This window comes from Prorops nasuta, unplaced genomic scaffold, assembly GCF_024137725.1.
Source record: "Prorops nasuta isolate Cenicafe-Biocafe unplaced genomic scaffold, Cenicafe_Pnas_1.2 PNAS00001, whole genome shotgun sequence".
Taxonomy (NCBI): domain Eukaryota; kingdom Metazoa; phylum Arthropoda; class Insecta; order Hymenoptera; family Bethylidae; genus Prorops; species Prorops nasuta.
In genome coordinates, this window is record NW_027116798.1 from 9,695,820 (window position 1) to 9,721,367 (window position 25,548).

Sequence of the window (25,548 nt, forward strand, 5' to 3'; positions counted from 1 at the left end):
AGATAAGTAACACAACATTGTAAAATATATTAAAATTTAATATTTTGTGGTACTTTGTGGGATTTTATTTCAGGTTATAAATAAAATATTTTCCTTGTATGCACCTCTGATTTGAAGTCATACCAGTGCCAAATGCTCTAACAATTCTTGGAAATACCCTGTTATTGAAGAATGTAGATTAACGAAAATTGTAAATGAAACAAAAGGATGAGGTTGTTACGTTCACTCATAACCAACACACATGGTAGTGTTTCAACAACAATTAACATAAACGTTTTTAAGAAAAGTAAGTACATTGTGAAAAAAATTAGTTTAATTAAAGCAAAGTTATATACAAGGTATCCTTTCATAGTTTGCAATTTGATGCCAGACCAGTGCCAAATGCTATAACAATTCTTGGAAAAATGCAAGCACCAAAAAGTACTACAATAGTTAAAGAGGAATCAGTTACAGTTCCAGTGGATATTACTACTTTTTATAATAAAATAGATAATGAAGATAGTGCTGCCATGTGTTGCTGGAAAACAGAGCTTTGGTTTAATGCAACTACGGAGTACTGGTTGAGCAATGGAAACAGTAGTTTGAAATGTGATTAACTGTTGATGACTCAATGATATGTCAATTTACTAGCGAAAGAAAAAGATAAGCCAATTGTTCATTATCACATGGTAAAGTATGTGTAACTCATTCAACCGCTTAAAATGTATGTAATTAAAAATTAATTGTTTATTTATTTATTTTTTAATTCAGCTCAAGCATGTATTAAAATATAACAATTAATTTGTTGAGTCTCTCTTTCCAGATGTACTTCAAAGGTTATTGAAATACCCTGTTATTCAAAAATGCAGGTTATTGCAGATAAAACAGATAAGGATAATCTTGTTACATTCACTCATAATTAAGACACACGGTAGTGTCTCAATAGCTATAAACATAAACATTTTCATGTAAAGTAAGTACATTGTAAAAAGAATTTGTTTAATTAAAACAAAGTTATATATAGGCATTATTTCATAGTTTGCAGTTTGATGCCAACCAGTGCCAAATGCTATAACAATTCTTGGAAATACCCTGTCATTGGAGAATGCAGATTAACAAAGGTTGTAAATGAAACAGAGAAGGATGAGGTTTAAACATATGCTAAACATCCAGGAATGGAAATCAATAACAAAATTCATGTTTAAATTTTTCTTTTCTTTAAACTCATATGGATTTCAACTGTCCGATAGGTTATATCATATATAGAAACAATTTTCCATGAGACAATAAATCTTTCTTATTACTACGATTAAAGAAAAGCAGATAAATATTTTCTAATCGTTATTTAATATTCAATTATAATATAAAAAAGTATTAAAACCATATATTTACCTACGCTTCCCCAATCAGAATAGAAAGAAATTATTATTATTACCAAAAAAATTATTCAAATTTAATTTTTTATAAGAATAACATTGATTTTTATAATATAATATGTAATATATCTTTTGGTACTTAGTGAGATTTTATTTCAGATTGATTTACAATAACATGTTTATTGTGTCATTGTGCAGGGTTAAGCTGTAATATTTAATACAAGAAGTCAGAAATGATTCCAGTTTACCATAGAAAGAGCCATAATGCAAAGTTAATGTTGAGAGTTAAACCTAAGGAAAAGGTGGAGAAATTAAAAAATTAATTTGGAAGCCAATTTTTAATAGCGAAAGGCATGCAGGTGATTTTGGGCATAAACCCTTTGAAATATATAAGTCAATTAAATCATAATTTTAATGATAACGTCATCTAGAAATGAAACAATGAAAAGAAGTCATCATATTAATATTTTCCATGCAATAGAATTTACAGTGAATAACTTTGCGAAACTGAAAGCAGTATATCCACAAAAGAGTGGCTTCCATTGTATAAATTGGTGTATTTCCTAGTTTATATTAATGAAAGGAAAATATAAATGGTACTAGTGTGCTGGAGAAAGTGCCATAATTCAAAGTTGATATTGACGGTAACAGCTAAGAAAATGATGGATAAATATGAGCTAATTTATAAGAAAATCCTTAAGAGTGAAGTGCTTGCAGGTGATTTTAGGCATACAACTTTGGAATTAGAAATCACATAGTTGATGAAAATTATAATAAATTTATGTAGATGTGTAAATATGAAAAGAATTCATGATTGCAATATTTTACATGTGATCAGGCATATGGTGAATAAAATTAGGAAACTGAAAGCTGTATATTTAATAAAGAGAGGCATCCATTGTATAAATTGGTGTATTTCCTAGTTTATACTAATGAAGGGAAAATATAAATGGCACTAGTGTGCTGGAGAAAGTGCCATAATTCAAAGTTGATGTTGAGGTTAACAGCTAAAAAAGTGATGGATAAATATGAGTTAATTTATAAGAAAATCCTTGAGAGTAAAGTGCCTGCAGGTGATTTTGGGCATACAACTTTGGAATTAGAAATAACATAGTTGATGAAAATTATAATAAAATCATGTAAATGTGTAAATATGAAAGGAATTCATAATTTCAATATTTCACATGTAATAGAACATACAGTGTGTAACTTCAAGAAACTGAAAGCAGTATACCTAAAAAACATAGACTTCCATTGCATTAACTGGTATATATTTTACAGTTTATATTAATGAAAAGAATATATAAATGTCACTAGTTTACCAGGGAAAGAGCCATAATGCAAAGATGATAGTGAGAGTAACACCTAAGAAAAAAGTGGATTTAAAGGTAAATTTAGAAACAAATTTTTGAAAGCGAAAGGCTTTAATGTGATATTGGGTATATGATGTTGAAAATATAACTCAAACAGTCATTGAATCCTATGTTAAATGCCTCTAAAAGTGTAATTATGATAAGAACTCATCATTGTAATAATTTGTATTATATTTAATAGATTAATAAATTAATATCTCGAATTGAAGCTTTACATTATGGAACGATGAGAACATTGGAAAATGTTTTATTAGATTGAATTAGTTAAAAGAATTTTTAGTTTTAATTCCTATATTCTTACAAAACGTTATAAGATCCCACAAAAAACAAGCTTTGCTTGTAAAAAAAGGACGGCAAGTACATAAGTCGTATCTAGTATGATTAATATATAGTAATATAAAATATTTTAATTAAAAAAAAGTAGTGAAATCCAAATGTTAGGCAAGTATAAATTTTTTCCATGGCGAAAATTGAAATTTAGAAAAAAGTAAATAGTAATACAAAAATTACTTGCCGGGCCCGTAATATTCATGTGTAAGTTGCTATCTTGCAATATAAGCATTGCTTCTCGTAAGTTAAAAATGTGGCTATTTAATACGATTGCATACAACGGGCCTGGCAAGTAATTTTTGTATTACTATTTACTTTTTTCTAAATTTCAATTTTCGCCATGGAAAAAATTTATACTTGCCTAACATTTGGATTTCACTACTTTTTTTTAATTAAAATATTTTATATTACTATATATTAATCATACTAGATACGACTTATGTACTTGCCGTCCTTTTTTTACAAGCAAAGCTTGTTTTTTGTGGGATTAATAATAACCTTCCCGACCTCCTTCGTGTTCGAGACTTTAGGAGCTCTTTAAGGACGTTCTAAACTATACATAAAAAAATTAAAATTCTCTATGGCACCAAGTGGAAATTCAAATGCTATTTCTCCCCGACTAATTGACGAAAGCTTAGTGTTGTGGAAAGGACGACTGATGTTCAAGCAATATCTTCCTTTGAAAAGGAACCGCTTTGGAATCAAAGTGTTTGAACTTGTTGATTGCAAATCTGTATTTCTAATTGATTTCATAGTCTACACAGGTTCCACTACTGATTTCAAAAAATGTGGTTTGGGGATTTTCGGAGATATAGTAGATCATTTCCTTGAGCCGTATTTTCACAAAGACCATGTAATATATATTGATAATTGGTATTCATCTCCTCAATTAGCTGAATTCTTACATGATAAGGATACAGGAATGTGTGGTACGCTTCAAAAAAATCGGAAAAGCGTACCGAAATTGAATGCCAAATTGAACAAAGGTCGAGTAGAAGTTGCTCACAATGATGTGTGGCTTATTTTGAAGTGAATGGACAAGAAAGAGGTTTATAAGATAACTACCGTGCATAAACTTGGATTTAACTGTATCATCAAAAAAGACTTGAAAACTGGGGAAAATATCATAAAACCTACTTGCATTTTAGAATATAATCAGAACATGGGGGCAGTCGACAATATAGATAGGCAATTGTCTTTGACTGAAACCATTAGAAAGTCCGTGAAGTGATATAGAAAATTTTTCTTCCATTTGGTGGATCTATCTCTGGCAAATGCTCACGCATTATATAATCAGCGAGCGGACATTCCACTTTCTTTTCCAAAATTTCGATTGGAAGTAGTAAGGAACATGCTCGGCATTGATTCCAATCGTCATTCATCTTCCATCCAATCAAGCAATCTACGATTGACTGGTCGACATTTTGCTGTTCCAATTACCAGTGAAGATTCATCAAAGGTTCTCCAACGTGTGTGTAAACTTTGTTCAATATCGAATAAAAAACGCCGTACCAGATTTGAATGCGACGTATGTCATGAAACACTCTGCCTTACACCATGATTCCATGTATATCACACAAAATTGCATCTACCATAATAATGAAATTCATAAGAAAATAAAAAAAACGGTCCCTGTGCAAAAAGGGTAGTTTCTAGGGGTAGAAATAAAAAATATTATTATTATCGTCTTCTCCACTCCCGAAAACCCCTATATACAAATTAATTTTAAATTTCAAAAATTTCTCAATTTTCTCCAATGTTAGCCGCCGGAACGTTTTATATAAGACGCTATTTCAGATCGCTGTTTTTTGGGGCTTAACATAAACAAATATAAATCAATATTGCTACTTTTCAAAGGGTAAAATTGTCGTCAAAACCCCGGCGTTCTAAAGGTTAACACCCTTTGAAATATAAATGGAGCTAGTGAGTTCATTTGAATACTAGGCCACAATTCAACAGTCAAGAGGGCTTTCCCGTTTTGATCACTGGATTCCTTGCGAACCTATCATAAGTAAATAAGTTTTGCGTTATGTTAAGAGTTTTTAAAAGAGATTGTCTCATAGTAACCAAAAATATATTATTTCTTAAATGGTAGCCATATGACTTAAGCCAATAATCTGTCATACTAGTTCATAATAACCTACTTGTACCAGCTTGTATATGGTTGAATCAGACATCTTTTCTGCTGTAACAACTAAAATAAAAAATAAAATATTACTATAATGATAGATTTTAAGAAATTATTGTATTAATATAAGAATAAAAATGTAATTAACTAACCAGATTCAGAAACTGCATAGACACATTGAAACTTTTCTTCTCTCTCCTTATTTTCATTTTTTGACAAATCGCAGCTCATCATTGTGAAATATTAACAGAAAATACACAAGCTAGATAAGCATAATTCTTTATGATAATTGTCCTAAACAGTAATGAAAAAAATATATACTCTCTTTGGTCCTTTTGATGCATAGGTTTTAAAATAACTTCAATTCAGCTTACTCACATGTACTCTTAACAGCTTGTCATAATCCATCATCCATATCGAGTAAACTGACATGTAACAATAACAAAGTTCCATCACATTAACAATATTTAGGAACTATTGTATCTTCTTGGATCTCTTAATACCAAATCTTGTATTAAAAATGCAGAAAGCAATCTGTAACATAAATAACACAAAGAATCAATCTCTTGTAAATAAAATAGTTATATACTTTCATATATGACATACGAAATACTCATCCGATATTTGTTTATCATAACTTGCGTATGATTATATTACACATCACATTGGCACGTGCACTTGTATGCAAACAAAGTGGAGCTTTTCTTCCTTCACAGCTCATTTTATCAGAAATTTATTAACACCACTTGAGCTGTCAAAATAAAATGCTCAAAAGATAATACTCAGCATGAATTATCTGTATGAAGCCATTTTATCTTCAAGTGATGTCATATTTCGGATGAATTTCGATGCTGCCAACACAAATTTCTGCGCTCAGATTTTTGCCCGCCATGTCGTACATGAGGCTTACCTGTTTTGAGTGAATACATTGTCCCATAGATAATATCCCCCTTGGAAGAAAAATTGATGCGTGTTTGGAAAATTTAATGTTTCTCACTATTTACATTTATTCGGGTTAGACATTCTAAAAAAAGTCAATTAGTATATAATTAATTATTGACATATTATTTAAACTTAAATTTTGTTTTCTTAATTTACAGAAGATGGATCCATATGGGAAGCCCACTTTATCTGCACATCCTGGTGAGTAGCTAACCTAACACCTTAACTGCCAAGCACATAGAATTAATTTTGCTATACTGCTAAATCATAATATTCTTTTCAAAGGTATTTAACGAATATACTATAGAAAGTTTCAATATTTGTTTTATCTCTAAGGAAGAGGGGGGGGGGGGGTACTCTAGATCTAGAATCTATTTTGAAACTACCCTTCCTCAAGCACTCTTGGTACAAAGAATTAGTAATTTTTTAGTTATTTAAGTTTATACATATTTTTAACAGTAAATACGTGTTGTAAAAATTAGTATTACCATAATAAACAAAACGACTGATATTCGATAAGATGTTTTGGAATCCATCAGTGGATGTTCTGCTTTAATTGGCTCGGTTTTGCTTATTTAATTAAGGTGATCTAGGATCGACCAACAATTTCCAACGGCCCCATTTCATTATAGATTAGTGCTAATTGTGGCAGAAATTGCAACTACTAACAGTGTCACGTGGAAGAGAAAGATTTGTGCCACGTACTGACGCCCGCCGTATCATCTACCACAATGCGCGCGTGCATAACTAAAGTTATTAATGATATTCTAGATTTCAGCGTGACAAAATTGTCTGAAATAATTATTATAGTTAGTAGGCATGATAATGAAGGGCGGAGCATCGAGGATTTACGAAAAATCTAACCTTTTCATCCAAAAATATATCTTTTATAATATGGTTGTCGTAGCTACCCACACGTACGGCAGCGCTAGCCTGTCATCTGAATGTGTGTTGGTACATGTAGACTCGTGCAATACACTGACGTCCTCTGTTTCGCCTGCTACGATGTGTATATAGGTAAAATTGGTCATGTTTCTCTAGATTTCACCATGGCAGAATCGTCTGAAATGATTACTGTTTATTGTAGACATGCTAGTGAAGGGCGGGGTAGCGAAGGTTTCCAAAAAATCTAACCATTTCACCCAAAAATGTGTCTTGCTTTTCTTGTTTGCGTTACAGCATTACAAATACAAGTATTGTCAGCTCACTATATTGCTAAATGGTTGCTTGCTATAGCTGTGTTGGGAACATATTTACAGTCCTATTAAAGCGGGAGAACTTATGTACGTGTCATTGTCTAACGCATGTGGACTTTTCTCCGTCGGTAAAATAGTTAAATTTTATATTGAAATAGCTATATAAGATTTTCAAAAGGATCTTCGATATTTTTGAATGTATTTGCTTCTTTCTGTTCTCAAATTGCTCATAGAACTCTTCTTGAGGGCGCTACGGCGCCCTTTTTTCAATATCATTATTATCAACAAAAATCTTATTGTTTTATAATTTTGAGAAGAAAAAATAATATTGTAATAAGAATCTGAGCCTGCAGCGCTTTCAAGCATTATTAGAGAGTAAATACAGCCTCTACTAAAAATTCATGTTTTTATTAGTTTCAAAAATAAATTTGAATTAAATTTCTCGTCGGTCGTGGATCCTCTTAATGTTGTCTAAAATACAGGATGAATTTAAATATTTTTCAATGATGTAACGAAGTTTCCCGTTACGTGTCCGAGATACCGAATAAAGAACGTTAAAGCTACCGAACGGTGGATATTATTAATCCCTACGTTACCGACTCGTGAGATAGGCAGGCTCACGAGTGGATTATAGTCAACGTCAATGATAGACCCCGTTGACTGACAGAGGCCCGGATGAAAAGACCGGCGCTCCAGGAAACGATGTCCAGGTTGTCCTGGGAAGTAAGGCAGGGCCATGCCAAACAACCCAGTCAACCTGAGATAAGGAGAAGCGGCCTCGGGGAGTCTTAAAAAGAATGACTATTTCTATAAGTGCCCACGAGGAGGGGAAATAAAACATCGAGTCTTGCTTGAACGCTGATTACGCGCTTCAAATAGGCTGCGCGGAATGTCGTGCGCAGACTGCCATAGCAGTCAGTCGGAACGCGACCGTGGGATTGTGCTGATGTGTCCGTGTGTGCTGGTGAGCCCGTGACGCGGCACTCAGACAGCCATGGGTCGGTTCGCGTACGTGAGGCGTGTGCTATAGGCCAGCCTGCACGTACGTCACGACTTGATACCGGCCAATGCATAGTGGGTTGTGCAGGGGCGTAGTTAGCCCGTTGGAATGTGTCCCGGTGCCCTCCGTAATCCCATAGGTTTGCGCTATGGCTGGACGGACCGAGAACATTGCCTTCGTGGTGGTTCGTCTTTGGCAGGCTCTATGCTTGGCAATGGTAACGCAGGTTCCTGCACTTCTTACCACCACCTGCGTGGATGATTAGAGGGAAATGTATGATCCTCAGTAGATAGGTTTGCGAGGCTCGGACGTCCTTAAGGAACCCTCCCCTCTCTTCACAACCTAGCACACTGAGCGACCCTGGCTACCGCTACCGTCCAAATGCATGGTCGGAAGGCCGTATAAGATGCATAGAGAATGGAGTCGAAAGACTCAAATGATAACGTAGGATTGTTGGCCATCCAACTGACCACTTGGCGCCCTGATAACGATAAATAAGTACGGGCGAAGGTAATGGAAAGCCCGTACTGTTAGTGGCTCCTCACACTCACGGGAATAACGTTACAGTGTATAGGAAGGTATCTTACTCATTACAGTTTTAAAAAAAGTAAAAATGTCACCAAATAGTTAAAAGACTCGTAAATAAAATTCCCTCCGAAATATCATCGCCAAAAATATTGTTTTGAATCATAATTCCGCACAATAATGTAACAGCTTTGATAAAATATCGCAAGAATAGTTTAATGAGCTGGATGAAAATTCCGTTAGTAATCTTTTAAATACTTTTAGGATGATACAATTTGCTTATAATAATTTTCTATAACTTTACGGAGAAAAGAAATAATATTTTGTACTATCAAATTACGTCCAATACAGCCAAATCTATTTTGATGATAGTTAAAAACACAATTCCATAAATAGTTAAAATAACTTGAAAATGTAGTTGATATTATGAAAAGTAGTAATCTGTAGTATAGAATGAATAGTTACAATAAAAATTTAGTTAGTAGTATTAAATACTAAGAAAATTAGGTAGTGGAAACCTTACATTTAGTGTTTGCTTATACTACTGAACAGGAGTATAATAAATTAATTATTTATAGTGAAGAACAAGTTATCTTGTAGTAATGAATCAAATGAAAGGTTTTTCAAAACCATTTTAAGTAAAGCTTTACTTAAATCATGACAATTGATCATTCACAGAAATAAATCGGTTTGAAAATTGGGACGGCAAAACTTGCTGTATAAGTACACGGTACCCACTGAGAAATATGGTTTCAATTTGACATTGATTTGATGCCTGAATTATCTTATCAAAATAGTATCAATTTGAGGATCGATGTTGATTCAATTGTGTCCAGAATTTTGAACTATCTGCTTTTCGAATTACCATCGATTTTATATCGAATGTATCACAATTTATGGTTAGCCGCAATGAATGGAAATTTTATACTACACAGCAGGAAATTAATTCGTGTGTGGTTCAGATATTATGTATTATATCAATTTTCATGTAAAAGTACAAATTGAAGCTTGCAGAATCACACACAAATCAATTTCCCTCTGTATACGAAGTGCTATATAAGAGCCACAATTTCTAATGAGCACTATATATAGGAGACAACGCAGCTATATAGAAAGAATGCAGGTCATCTGAAATTAGATAATTTAGTATACCATTGATTTGATCCTATAAAAAAATTTGGCGCGTAAATAATTTGTATGAGGTAGTAAGCATGATGAATTTACCGGTCTTATATACATTTAAGCTGAAGCTTAAAGCTTATGCATCCCGGCTATAATGTATGTATATATATATTTTCAGGTTTTAATTATAAACAATATATTGCAGGATGTGTTATTAAATTAATTTTTAAGTTCGAATTGTATTGAGTAATATATTAATAAACTATACATATTTCTTTCAGAAATTAAAGCAACGATTAATTATATTAATTAATATTTTTAAATAACCTCTTTCTTACGTTTGTTTTAACATTTTATAAACGCTTATAAATTTGAGAAAATGATGAATAATATAAATTCAATTTTGTAATCAGGAAATTATTATTTTTAATATGAAGTAATGATTTGAAGTTTAAAATTTTTTTACGTAGCGTTGTACCATCACTTTCCTGTCTCCATTTTGCATTTGCTAGCCATGAGCCAGCTACTTTTTCCGCATTTGTTAACATCTCTTTTCCAAAACACTGCAATAATGAACCTGCAATTATGATATATTAATTAATAGTATACCATATTAATAATTAAAAAAAAAAGATTTGAAATTAATACAGGATATCTCAGAAGTTGTGGTGAAGCTACAGGAACCCTCGATAGAAATATCATTGATTGAATAGACAACACGATTATATAATCTTTGTCTAAACCCCTTATTTAAAAAATCATTATTTATAAAGAAAATCTTAGGAAAATATTTGTAATGGTTTCCTGTTCATGATCGGCACTTTCGTCGAAGTTTGCCGGCTTGACCTCATCATTTAAAATATCTAATTGAACAAGTACTATTACAAGTTATAAGATTAAAAATGATAAATTATAATTAGAAAAAAACACCAACCCTGTACAAGATTTCAAAGTTTTAATGATTCAAATTTCTTCTTCTCTGCTCGTCCTTGAAAACTAAATTTTTGTGCTAAAGTGTTGGTTATAACTTTAGATAAAAGCTTCCTTACTGAGTTTTCCAGACTAGAAGGATCAACGTATTTTGATAGATACAGAGCCTATACAAAATAATTTAAACACGATTTTAATCAATTAAAAAGTACAAAATTATATATGTAGACTATATATAGTACACTTACTGCTGCAGACATATTTCCGTCATCCCTTAAGAAACTTTCTAGGCAATTTAGCTGATTTTCAAAATCTACTGGTAATGAAGGAAAATTTACTGGCTTTTTAATTATCTTTTCACCTGGTAACATAAAATGATTAATTTTTTCTTGGTTCATTAAACATGTCCATTTTACAATTTATCTGATTTATTTCTTTTCTCATTTCTTTAATTTCCTTGAAAAGCAAGCTTTCCCATTTTGGTATATCTGAAAATATTTGTTATATTAATATAGCTTTCTAACAAATGAAAACAAGAATAAACCAAAGTTAAAATAAGCTTGAAACTTACTTTCTACATCAAGAATCACTCTTTTATTATTTTCGGTGAATTCATGAAATTCGCGCTGAATTAAAGCTGAATCATTTCTATTGAATCGCGGAATCCAAAATATTTTGTTTTTTGGTATTTTAATTGACTGAGTGTTAGACTGACTACTAGTATCAGTCATGGTACGAGCTTCATTAATTAATGGAGAAACTAAATGACGATGGCTATCAGAAATGGTTTTCCTTTCATTTGAATGACTTTTTTCTGGCGATTCTTTACAAAGTTTATTTCTACTATCATACACATTTTCCTTTCCCGGTGTAATGTTTTCTAATTTCTTATCACTACAAACTTTTAATTTCTTAAATTTCAATTTCTTATCTTTGTATGGTGATGCTGACAAGCTTCTATTAGACGATTTTGAGATACTAATTGTATTAGTTCTGTTGATAGTGTTAGGTGATACAATCCTTTTTGGATATGGTGGTACTATAGGAATAGACGATGGATATTTTTTTAACGAATTATTAGCTGCTTCGTTTAAATTAAAATCAACATTATATTCAAGTTCACTTTCAGATGACTCTGAATCAAAATGAATAGGCTTCCTTTTATTTCTCATGCCTCTACCTAATTGGAGTCAATTAAATAATTCTTGCAAGCATGTGCAGCATCAATGTAATTATCTGTAAGAAAATTAATTGAATTATTATTACGTTTTCATAACAGTAAAAAGTATATCTATTTTAAATTTTGTTAAATTTAAATAACTGTATTTTTTTAATACAAAAAAATTAGTTCCTAAATTATATAATACATGTAATTATTAATAGATATAAAGAGATACTTGCTATAAAATCTTTTAACTTTCACAAAGTGCTCTGGCCAATTTGAATCTACTTTAGACTCCCTCCTAACAAAAGCAGATGCATGAATCAATGGCCACATAATTTTTGTAATCATACTACTATCTATATCTCTCGTCATCCAGCTTTTAAGTCCTATGTCACAAAATACATCTTTATCTTCTCCTGGTTCGTTTCCTTCTTCATTCAAGAATTTAAACACCATGAACTATATATATAATATAAAAAAATTAGATTTAATTATTCCCGTTCAGTGTAATAACTTAAACATCACAATAGAAGTCATGCTCATAGATTTCCCAATAACTATTACATAAGTACTTACTCAAGAAAGTAAATTATGACATAAAGGAACACATAAAAAGCTTTCACCATTAGGCATAAGACAACATTTGCGTGCAATTTCATTGACAGAAAATATTTGTCTGTCATTATTTTTATTTGAAACCTTGAAAATATTTAGATCAGAAGAAGGCAGTGGATATTCAAACACATCTTCGATACAGGAAAATGTAGATCCAATGAAATACACTTCATTTTGATATTTAACAATATTTAGAAGGACAGCAACAGTATTATCAGCAGTTAGAAAGCAGCTATTTTTTCCATCGCATTGTAATGTTGTGTCATTGATAATTATTTTTCTGAACTGGGTACCTTGTATAATTTCATTTATATGACAAGTTTTACGTATCCTATAAAGCTTTATTAATCTTGTACTATTTTCTAATATTACATTAATTCGACCTTTTTTAGAATCACGAAAAGTAGCTTGTTGTAACGGTTTATAACCAGAGTGCAAACTTGACTTTATATTTTGTAACTTATTTTCATACTGAAATGCACTAAAGTCATCTAATTTTCCATGGTCTTTACACTCACTAGAAAGGTGAGACAATGAATGTACATTATATACAATAAATTTCTTTCCATAAATAGTTGCAGAATGTGTAATGAACAATTTTAGTAATTCATTTGCATAATCGTAATAATTCGGTGATAAAGATAGATTATTTAAAATATTTATTGCACAAGATAAAAGCAAAAAATGTTCATAAACTTCATCAGACACAGAGTCTTTGAACACCAATATTCCATCATATAACAATATTCTTCTAAATTCTGTTGCTTTAAAAAAAGATAAATCTTGTAGCGATCTCGGTTTTCTATTAAAATCACTAGGACAAGATCTCCTCAGTAACAACAGTTTTTGTGAAATTTCTTCTATTTTAGTTCTATGTAATTTCCAAGCTCCATTCCATGTTTTCCAAGCCAAAATTAAGCGTTTAAACACACCAAGATACACTAAATGGAGACTATCTAAACGAAACTGAGAACCAAACCAGCACCAATTATTTGTAATGGTGAATAGCCTCTGTGATGATAAGGTTGCTCTTGATTATTATAAGATTGGTCTGTTCTAAGTCTTTCATTAAGCTTTGCATATGTCATTCGACCGTCTACATATTCTCCAACGACTTCACATTTTTCACATGAGCAGTAACCACCATGTACAATACAACATTTTACCTTTTACCGAGCTGGAGCATCCAATATACAATGTTGTATTGAAAATTTGAAGCACATGTTTTGTATTGCATATCCATTTTCAATTAACTTAGATACTTCAGCTACAAAATCACTAAGAAAATCATCCATAATTGGATCTTGCTTTCCATAGAAAATTGCTATTATAAAAGGCTCATTTTTAGATTTTATAAGTTTTCCAAGAATAGGCCAAAATTTGTCTGCCCCATTTCTGAATAATGGAAGACCATCCATATTTATATCTAATATAATTTCTTTATGAGTTTTTAAATAATTTTCTAAGTTCATTAAATTTAAATTTGCCTCTATTCCCTTATACCATAACTAACCTCCTCTAACTTGCTTAATAAAAATCTTATTCGGTGTGTTTAAAAGTGTCTTGTAGTTAAGCGGAATACTAGGAAAGATTGAATGTAATTTTTGTAGTAGGGAATTAACCTTATGTAAAGATAATACACCCCCTTCTTGACACCATTCACGCAGAATCCTTGTTATATATTGACTTTGCTCATATTTATTATTAAATTCTAATTGCTTTTCATCTTCATTGTCATCACTAGGAATTTCATCACTGCTTGGGTAAGAATTTTCAGTGAAATCATTTTCACTATTATTATTTTCACTAGCTACCTCATTAAATTCATCATTTTTACTGTCTCCATTCTCCCTTTCAATATAATGCTAATTCTCTCTTCGGTTTGATTCAATGATTTCATCTTGTTTATCGTATGATGATATCCAACTATCATTAACATTATTAATCTGAGAGTTATTACAGCTTTCGAGTTGACTGTTATCAATATATCTTTTGTTTATAACAGCTGTTAAGTGTTCAAAGGATTTGTTTTTCAATTTTACTTTTTCAATTCTTCTCTGAATCCTTCGTTTGAACGATTGTACATGTATCTTGAAAAATAAGAGGAATTTTTTATATATTATAATAAATGAGATTTTATGTGTTTCTAATTCTTCATTATAATAGATTAGAAAATGTATTTATGAATCTTTTAGATACTACATACTATATGAAAATATAGGTCAGAGAATAAAAGCATTATCATTCAACTTATCAAACTACGAACTATGAAATTTTCAATTTTGTTACAAAATCTACTTTAAAAATTGTAGACATAAACTTTTAAATACAGTTTACGTAACAAAATATAGGAAATTTAATATATATTATTAAAGAATATATCAACATTTATTCATAAGACGTAACCTTACTTTTTTAAACAAACCAAATGCATGTCTTACATATTATGAAAAGAGAATAAAATATCAGAAGTATTTACCGGTCTCTCATCATCATGTGAATTATCCATTTTAGAAAAATCGCTAAATATAAAATATTGTAACACTCATTCAATATTTATGGATATTAAAAAATCACCATCTTTGTGATCAAATTGTATACTCTTCTCATTTTTGTTCATCTCTGCTCATCTTTCCATATTATACAGTTTATTTTATATATAGTACTACTGCATATACTATAAAGGTATATTTGTATATATGTTTTTCACATTCAGCATCGAAAACGTTACGACTGTGATGTGTAAAGCACAATTAAGCGCCATCTATTATGAATAACTATCGAAATACGTAAGCTATTAATATATCAGTCCTAAAAAAAACATGGTTCGATGTATAAAGATGATAATGATATCGATATGATATTATTTGTATATCGATTCATAATACATTTCTCACTGGGTAGTGCTCGGCGGTATAGACATGTCATTTTCTACTTTTATATGTACTTGCCGTCGAGACACTACCGTGTCTCTTGATATAGTTTATTTTTAGTTGTTGTTACTACATTCTGTGTGTGTGTGTGTGTGTGTGTGTGTGCTGATATCATATTGACTGTAAAAAAATTATTATAGTTATATAAAATTTGTTAATATTACTATTAAAAAATAATAATTTTTACTAAAGTAGATTTAATTATTGAAATGTTGCAATCACCTACGGATACATGTTTCAGATTATCTTATACAGCCTAGAATGACAGGAATTATTATACATTTATTTAATAACCCACACAATTCAATACACCTTTTACTCAATATGTCCAGAGTTAATCCTTTAGCTATACTATTTCTATATTTAGTATGGTGAGGCTATCACAATCCTGTAGTCATTTTATTGTAGAGTTAATAATTATAGGGTGGTAATTTCAAATAACCTGAAATTCTGAAGAAACACATTAATTTGACTTATAGAATTCTTACCTAGGACGGTGTGCTGGTGTGATGTATAAATTTAATACTATATCCTTTTCGTACACTGAGAGAAAAATATAGTTAAAAATACTATAATTCCAGTATCTATTATAGTCGAAAAAGGGGTCAAACATAAAATTATAATTAATTTAACTGTACACATTGTAGTAGATTTGACAATTAATTATGGTGCTTTTAATAATAATATCTGTAAAATCTACTATTTTGCATGGTTGTTTCAATCTTACTTGAAATTTTTGTAAAGTTATATAGTTCTACTATACAATATTGTAATAATAACTATATTTAAAAGTGAAATAAGCTATATGCTTATAATATGACGAGTTCAAAAGACTGGTTATTTTTGCTATTAATTATAGTTATATTTATGTAGTAAAAATTACTAAAACTTATTAGTTATGCTACACTACAAAAATTGTGGCGCACCCTTTGATATTCGTAAACTGTAACTCAATCAAAATCTAAAACGTAAGTTGGGCGCTAGGTTCCATAGAGAACCACTTTACTGTAGTGATCGCAAAATACGGTAAACGGCAAACGGCAATACCAACTAGCTCAGTGAGTATAGGGTTAGGATTGCGTAAGCGGAGAGTGGGTGAGTCCCTGAAACGTAAAATACGGAAGGATTTGGCAGTTCGGGTCAAAGTACTACACAATATATTCGATAATAAATTCTCTATATTTCCGTAAAGACATCGCTGTATATGTCGAATTTCATAGCGCATAGATTGTTCTTCATATTCTACCAAACTATAATTACGGATGGCCTGGAAGACGGTTTTCCGGAGTGCTCGGGATTAATCAAACGAATTTCTCTACTAACTAACTAAAGGCTTTCTCAAGGCAAGTGTTTCTCCTGCGACATTACACCGAAACGAAACGATACTTTCTCGAAGCAAACCGAACGGAGTAGCTCCTTTCGGGGAGAATTCACCTACGGGGTTCCTTCCAACGAGAAAAACGAACTGTACCCCGACGAGGTGATCGAATGAGGTAGCTCCTATCGGGGAGAATTCGACCTCTGGATGCACCACTGGTTAAACGCGACGAATTACACTAAACGTAACCGAAATCCGAACATGAACGAATATCCCGAACACTCTTTATAACCGAATTCAACCCATCAACTATACTGTAAGCGCATATCGAAATTTTCGGAAACGGCAAGACTTTAGTACGGTATTATATACACGGTATTCGATAAAAGAATTTAACGTAAGTTACATATAAAACTATCTATATTCCATATCCGAAAGTCCATAAATCACTTGGTCCTTGAATTAATTGCGAATCTCAAAGTTTTCTCGACGTTACACTGAGAGAAAAATATAGTTGAAAATACTATAATTCCACTATATATAATAATCGAAAATGGGGTCAAACATAAAAACATAATTAATTTAACTGTACACATTGTAGTAGATGTGACAATTAATTATGGTGCTTTTAATAATAATATCTATAAAATCTACTATTTTGCATGGTTGTTTCAATCTTACTTGAAATTTTAATGAAGTTACTTCTACTATACAATACTGTAATAATAACTATATTTAAAAGTGAAATAAGCTATATACTTATAGTATGACGAGTTCAAAAGATTGGTTATTTTTCCTATTATTTGTAGTTATATTTATTATATTTATGTAGTAAATATTACTAAAAATTATAATGTAAAATGGGGTCAAACATAAAAACATAATATATTTAACTATACACGATTGGTAGTTATTACAATGATATATGGTATCAGCAATCATAATATCTATCAAGTCTATTATTCTTCATAGTTGTTTCATACTTACTTCAAATTTTAATAAAGTTAATTCTACTATACAGTATTGTAATAATCACTATATTTAAAAGTAAAATAAGCTATACGCTTACAGTATGACGTGTTCAAAGGAGTAGTTTTTCATACTATTATTTGTAGTTACATCTATTATATTTATATAGTGGGAATTACTGCAATTTATAGTATTAAAAAGTCTAACAAAATTAAAGTAATATCAAATTTACATGCCATAGTATCTTCAATTACTACGAAACCATATTGTTACGAATTTATTAGTGATTATTAGCTATGGTTTTATTAACCTACTTTAACTGCTATATTAACCGATTGACTACTGTGTTGTTAAGATTAGTACTTAAGAAGATTGGGGGACATAATGATACTCTTTCTTTTCTTCTGGCTAAGCTCCTGCATAAACTCTGAAATACCTATAGATAATACATATACATATACATATATACAAATATACAAGATAACAATACATATATTTACTGAGTTTTATTAGTTTCCTTATATACTAACTGTAACATATAGAAGTACTATCGAGAAAGCTCATGCGCGACGCCATCTATCTGATAGCTAGAAGAAACAAAATTTAATCATAGTGTATAGTAAAATGAACATCGTATTATGATCACTATTTTTATAGTAGAAATATTATTATATAAAATTTTATGTTTGTTCATATTAACAATCATTCTCATAATTAATTATATTTTAATATCCATGTTACGTGTGATAAATGTGAAATTCAAAATCTGGCCAAGTCAGTAATTTATAAAATCATTCTAATTGAAGAAAACCGGTTCATACTTTTAAATTATTATTGTAACATATATAGTAAAATCATTTAAATAGAAGAATTATTCTTTCTCTTTCTCTCTTGCAATAATAGAACAAATTTTATATTTACTATAAAAAGGGTATTTTATTTTACCATAAGTATCTTCATTACATACTATTATAATATTCAAATAATTATAATGTTCGGTAAGACTATATATTCAATAGAGTACATAAGAAATTTGCTTAAGACTACAATAATATTTTCATTACAAACGTTTTGTCTATTTCCTGACTGATAAACAAATAATGAAACAATTTATCAATTGTGATATTTATTCGATAATCAAAACAAAATATACCAAATTTGATAGAAAAATATAAATTATGCATTAAATGCTAATATAACAACTATTATCAGTTTTTTGAATTAACGTGTAAAATTAGATTTTGATATTGTTCCTTTAAAATGTTTGCATCGTCTTTGATGTCTAACCAAACTTTTAAAATCTGAATAAGTACGATTACAATTATTTAATTGACATGTAAATATGACATCACTGATGTGCATATTATGTTTCAATTGCATATGTATATTTACATACCGTTTAGAAACTTTTTGAAAACAAATTTGACATGTCATCATTTTTAAAAATTATTAAAATAACTAACTGATGCTTATTTTTACTTTTAGATATTAAATTATGTTCTTAAAATTAAACTTATTTAAACGAAGTGGACATAAGCTCATCTATATCATGCCAGACAGTATCAACAGATATATAATTACGAGCATATTCTTTGTTGGTAATACCATATACATGGCATTGAAGAAAGTACCATACCATTTCAGAATCAGCTGGGTATTTTGCATCTAATGCGAAGAATGCATTAAAACATAAATCTATTGCGCTCATCAGACTTGTTGATACATATTTTATATCGTTTACGAAAACATAAAAGTCCGTTAAGTTTACGATAGGACCAACTGCAACTACCATTGGCTGAACTGTCAAACCAAAACCTAAAAGTTTCTCCTGTCGCTTTTGCAGTCTTGGCTCTAATTCTGCTGTGGTCTAAAAAAAATAAATACAATAAATACCAATTTAAATATAATATATATATATATATATATTTAATAATTAATGGGATAGTTCTGTGTGTGTGTGTGTGTCAACATAAAATTCAAAAATAAACTTACAGGGATTCGATAGATGAAGCTTTCAGAAACTTCAATCTTAGAAGGTTTCCATTTTAATTTGCCGCCTGTTTTTACAAATGATGGTTTAAATAAATAAGGCAGTATAAGGAAACTTAAAGTTTCGACTTGGATATCTGAAATTGACGATAATTATTACTACAAAAAATGTAGATAAGCCAATACAGACATACCATTTTGTAAGTCACACAATGAAGGGCAAAACTCTTTTTGTACAGCAAAATTTAAAATATAAGGAGCAATTCCAGACCACTTTTTAGGAAAAATGTGCGCTTGAACCCCTGTTTTGAGCTCAAAATCAATCTGTAACTATAATAATTTATTTTTGTATTTAATATATATGTTTAAAGTATTACAATTTAGTACATGTATACTTACTAATATAGCACCAATGGAAGTTTTCAAAATAGGATATTCGTCATAATATTTTGAAATAGAAATTTCTCCACTCCTTATTTTAAAAGTATCTTTCCAAATATTAATTAAATTAGTATCATCTGGCTGAATTGTTCGCAGTACCAAAATTGCATTTTCAGAACATTCAGAGTCAGACTTTTCAATATGATTTTCATCTAGTTTTTTATATTTCTCCTGTTCTCTCAAGTATTTCTTGAGATTGTTATATTTATCCCACAATTTACCAGTAGCCAAGCGTTTCACTTTTGAATTACTTGGAACGTAATACGTAGAAGTCTTTTCATATTTGAAAATACTAACTACTTCTGCAGACCACTCCACAAATTCTTCAGATTTTATTCTGTAATGCAAATGAAGACTGTATTAATTAATAATTATTTGAAGAAAATTATATTCAATTTCAAATAAATTATTAAAAAATATTTGTACTTTTGACATTCACAAAGAAGTTTGTCAATAATTAAGTGGCATATTTTTGACCGGTCTGATGGAGTTAGTCTTTCTTTTGATAAAATTTTCTTTCCACAAAATGATTGGGATAATAATCTCATTAGTTTCTAAATAGGAAATAGAAAATATAGAAATTAGTACAACTCAATGTGAATTAAAATTTTACTAAAACAGCATTTCAAAATGAAACTTTGATAGCCACCTTTCCATCTTCACATGACTTTACAGAAGAGCTGCTTACAATACTTATAAGATCACTAGATTCTTGTGTGTCCACCTTATTTTTATTTTGCTGAAACAACTAATATTGAAAGGCCAGTAACCTAATGCTTTAAAAACTATCTACTACATATTATGTAATAGCTCTTTGAAGATTTTTAATGCATTAACGTCCATAAAGAAACGCTTATGCTGGTAGACTATATACTTGCAAAATTTAAATGATATGATATAAAAACTTATCTTACCAAATTCGAGTTACTATCTTCAGAATTGTTATTGCATTCTAATAACGATGTTCGACTTTTAATGAAATAATAGCGTTTACCGACAGTAGGGATTAATTCACTAATCATAGCTTCAGGCATATTCAGGAAAACTTCCTTATCAATTTTTTCACCTAAGCAAATCAGTAAAAAAATCTTTAAATTTGGTTCCTATTTAACATCAAAAGACAAAACTATGAAAATATAGTAACCTTCAAATTTTTCAATATATTCGGATAGACCCCATGCTTCCAAAGTTTCTTTTACAAAATCGCACATTCTGAACTTGAAAACTTCTTATGATTTTTCCAAGATATATATATATATATATATTCATATAGTAATTACTTGTAACTGCACAAACTGCTTCTATCTCCAATGGATCACTGTCTTCAACTGAGAAAATAAACAGCGTTCGGTAAACTGGTAACACAGGTCAGGTCGTTGAGAATAACATAAAAATTTTAGAAAACATTGAACACCGATAAAAAATCTAAACATTGCAGCTAACGGCTAGCAGCAGCGGCGGTCAAGCAAGAGGCATGTGCGCATGCGCGTGTTTATATGCTCCAAAAAACATGAGGACATTTTACTATAAATAGTAATAATTTCAAATATTATTATAGTATAATACCAAAATAATTCTAATAAATAAATGTAGTATTTTTTTATAGTAAGTACAAATGTAATTACAGTAAGAAATAATGTATTCTTCGGCAGTTTTGTTACTGTTTATATATTAAAAATAAACTGAAAAATATGAATTATTTTTAATAAATTCAAATTACTATTGTAATAATGAATGTAATTATATCTTTAGCTCTTTCAAATTACTATATATATCATATAAATTTTACAATACATATAGTAATTTGAAAGGTAAAGATATAGTTAAATTCATTATTATAATAGTAATTTGAATTCATTAAAAATAATTTATATTTTTCAGTTTATTTTTACTATATAAATAGTAGCAAAACTGCCGAAGAATATAGTATTTTTTACTGTAATTACAATTGTACTTACTATAAAAAAATACTAAATTTATTTATTAGAATTATTTCGGTATTATACTATAAAAATATTTGAAATTATTATTATTTATAGTAAAATTATTACATGTTTGCCAGAACTATGCACATATGGTTATTATTACTAACTTTTTAGTAAGGATAAGTATAAAAATGATATCCCTAACTATAATTATTTTACTATAGAGTTATAGTGGAAAATACAAATTATTTTTCTCTCAGTGTAGACTATTATTCCAATTATCGGTTTATGGTTCTAATTCCCAATTCACGCACTTTCGGAGTATGTTTAACTCGTAATTCGTGATTTTTAACAATTTCACGGCGATTAAGCGCGTTTCTCCGAATTTTATTCGTGTTATAAAGGATTTCTAGGAGCTGGGACTCCCGCTAACCTTTTTCGCCGAAGCTGAAGGAGGAGGTCGAATCCCTCGACGGAAGCAAGGCAGAGCAGAGCAGCGTAGTCCGGAGCAGAGCGGAGTTGAGCCGAGTCGAGTTGAGCAGAGTCGAGCCGAGCAGGGCAAAGCAGAGTAGCTTCCACACTCTTAAAGTACGAGTTGCCAGAATCGCGTCCGATCTCCTTCAGGACTAGATTACGAGTGTCGCAAAAATCGGGAGACACCAGCAACGAGCTGTTGGCCCCTTACCCCCAACTCTTCATAACTCTAAATCTAATTGGCGGAGCCGATTAAGTTATTGATACCACCAATCAGACCCAAGGTCCGACTTCTTCCGAAAATTTCTACTCGAATGTTCGGAAGTCGCGGAAAGCCGTAGTTCGTTAGACCCATTTAGCACACGACTTATGGGCCACGATCGTTACTCTACTTTTATGACCTATCAATCACCGAACTTTATATTGTAGTCCCGATGATAGGTAGGACAATCGTATATGATATTATATTATGGCCTGGATAATGTGACCATAATATATCTTATGGTTCTAAAGAAAGACATGTATATCTTTTTAGTGAACATGTACTATCTTAAAATAGTACAGGGTCACAGTTAAAATGGGGTCAAACATAAAAACATAATATATTTAACTATATACGATTGGTAGTTCTTACAATGATATATGGTATCTGCAATCTTAATATCTATCAAGTCGATTATTCTGCATAGTTGTTTCATACTTACTTCAAATTTTTATGAAGTTAATTCTACTATACAGCATTGTAATAATCACTATATTTAAAAGTAAAATAAGCTATACGCTTACAGTATGACGTATTCCAAGGAGTAGTTTTTCATACTATTATTTGTAGTTACGTTGTAACGCACGATCTCTGGGAGAGGTTTTTCTTTAAATAAATAAGCAAACTTACAATTTCCAACTAAAAATTCACAACTACTATATTGAACTCTTTGGAGCTTATTACGCAATATTCACACATAAACTATTTACACTGGCTTCTATCGCCAGGGCCTCTCCCGACCGCCTGTACGGGAAATCTACAGTAGGCCATCGTGTCGCGAAACTTACAATTATTCTTTACACGGTGCTTCTACCAAGTGCCTTTCGACTCATTCGGGTTTATTCTAATTCTATTTCTTACAATTTTCTGGGCACCAGGCCCGCTGTGAGCCACCCGAATGGCCTTCTCTTCTATACCGAAGCACTTTTCCTTCTGTTTTCCCGGCTTACCGATTCTATTTTCTCTGAGTCGCCCGAGTGCCGAACTCTGTTGTTAACCAACACTACAATTCTTTCTTTCTAGTTGCCGCTTTCTTACTTTCTACGTGTCTCCTCCACGCAGTGGTACACATTTGATCGGAGACCGCATCGCGATATTAGGTCAATTCGCATATCTTATAATCCTCTTTTCTAAGCAAGCAATTATGTACTTTTCTGGCCAGGACGCACGCACGTTTCTTACTTCTCCACCGACGCAGATATTGGCTTCGAAAATTCTATACTGGATCGCACTCCAGTTACGAACTCCCAGGCGATCGTCTTCTCTGCCTTCTCTCCTGGTCGACTTCTTCTTCCGGCGCTGGTACAGGCAAAGCGTCTTCGCTAGTTGATGCTCCTTCCAGGATCTCGCAGGCAACACGACACACGTCTGTCCCTTTACGCGGTTCTATCGGCAGCATTCGCACCTACGTCTCTCGCTCTTGCTAGTTTTCTAGGCAGGTCTCGGCCTCACCGCATGCTCGCGGTGGCGCTGGGGTCTACGCGAAAGCTCTCACAATACGACCAATCGCCCGCTAAGCACGAAAATTCTGAATTCTTAACGTTGCAAAAATTCCGTCTGGATTTATCACGTTACAACGTCTATTATATTTATATAGTAGAAATTACTGCAATTTATAGTATTAAAATAGTCTAACAAAATTTAAGTAATATTAATTTTACATGTCATAGTAGCCTCAATATTGCTCGACTGCGGTATAGACATTTCTTTATCTACTTTTGTATGTACTTGCCCGTCGAGACATTACCCTGTCTCTTGATTATGCTCTCTCTCTCTTGCAATAATAGAATAAATTTTATATTTACTATAAAAAGGGTATTTTATTTTACCATAGGTATCTTCATTACATACTATTGTAATATTCAAATAATTATAATGTTCGGTAAGACTATATATTCATTAGATTACGTAAGAAATTTGCTTACGACTACAATAATTTTTTCATTACAAACGTTTTGTCTATTTCCTGACTGACAAACAAATAATGAAACAAATTATCAATTGTGGTATTTCTTCAATGATAAAAACCAAATATACGAAATTTGATAGAAAAATATAAATTATGCATTAAATGCTAATATAACAACTATTATCAGTTTTTTGAATTAACGTGTAAATCTTAAAATATATTAAAGTATTAAAATGAAAAATACCGTATTTATTTGAAATGTTTATGGAGTAAGCTTGGTAGTGAACATCAAGATATACGTTGTAAACAAATATTTAACAGTAGGTATAAAATCTAATGGAAATAACTTAGTTTCCGAATCTTTTTTTATTTTTAATATATCACCAATTTCTCCGAATATAGGATAATCGTTTTCAATATCTAATAAAATAATTGAACCTCTTTTAAATGATACACTTCCGAAATTAATGCTTTTTAACAATATGTAATGCGTATATGAATATTTTTTGGTACAGCTTTTTTAAAATATATTAATTGCTTACTGGATTTGTAAGTTATATATGGTGAATTATTAAAATGTAAGTTCATAAAAAACATTGCTTAACATTATTTGTTGTTTTACTGCAACACTGTAGCAAATATTTTTT

General features: G+C 30.8%; 1 protein-coding gene and 2 long non-coding RNA genes across 3 annotated transcripts; 1 reads left to right on the forward strand and 2 right to left on the reverse strand.

Annotated features, from left to right (window-relative positions):
- The first annotated feature begins 249 nt into the window (after positions 1 to 249).
- On the forward strand, positions 250 to 1,247 carry LOC136774245 (uncharacterized). Its single transcript, XR_010822761.1, has 4 exons — positions 250 to 286; positions 353 to 703; positions 803 to 952; positions 1,018 to 1,247. It is a non-coding gene; the product is annotated as an uncharacterized lncRNA (long non-coding RNA).
- A 9,687-nt stretch (positions 1,248 to 10,934) lies between these two features.
- On the reverse strand, positions 10,935 to 11,508 carry LOC136774335 (uncharacterized). Its single transcript, XR_010822785.1, has 3 exons — positions 11,473 to 11,508; positions 11,150 to 11,389; positions 10,935 to 11,068 (listed from the first exon to the last, which is right to left on the reverse strand). It is a non-coding gene; the product is annotated as an uncharacterized lncRNA (long non-coding RNA).
- Positions 11,509 to 19,121: 7,613 nt separating this feature from the next.
- On the reverse strand, positions 19,122 to 21,643 carry LOC136775451 (uncharacterized). Its single transcript, XM_066730273.1, has 8 exons — positions 21,476 to 21,643; positions 21,246 to 21,397; positions 20,981 to 21,070; positions 20,758 to 20,885; positions 20,290 to 20,668; positions 20,085 to 20,220; positions 19,894 to 20,027; positions 19,122 to 19,768 (listed from the first exon to the last, which is right to left on the reverse strand). The coding sequence occupies exons 1-8, from the start codon at positions 21,540 to 21,542 to the stop codon at positions 19,415 to 19,417; spliced, it is 1,440 nt and encodes a 479-aa protein (XP_066586370.1). The 5' UTR covers positions 21,543 to 21,643; the 3' UTR covers positions 19,122 to 19,414.
- Between the last annotated feature and the right edge of the window lie 3,905 nt (positions 21,644 to 25,548).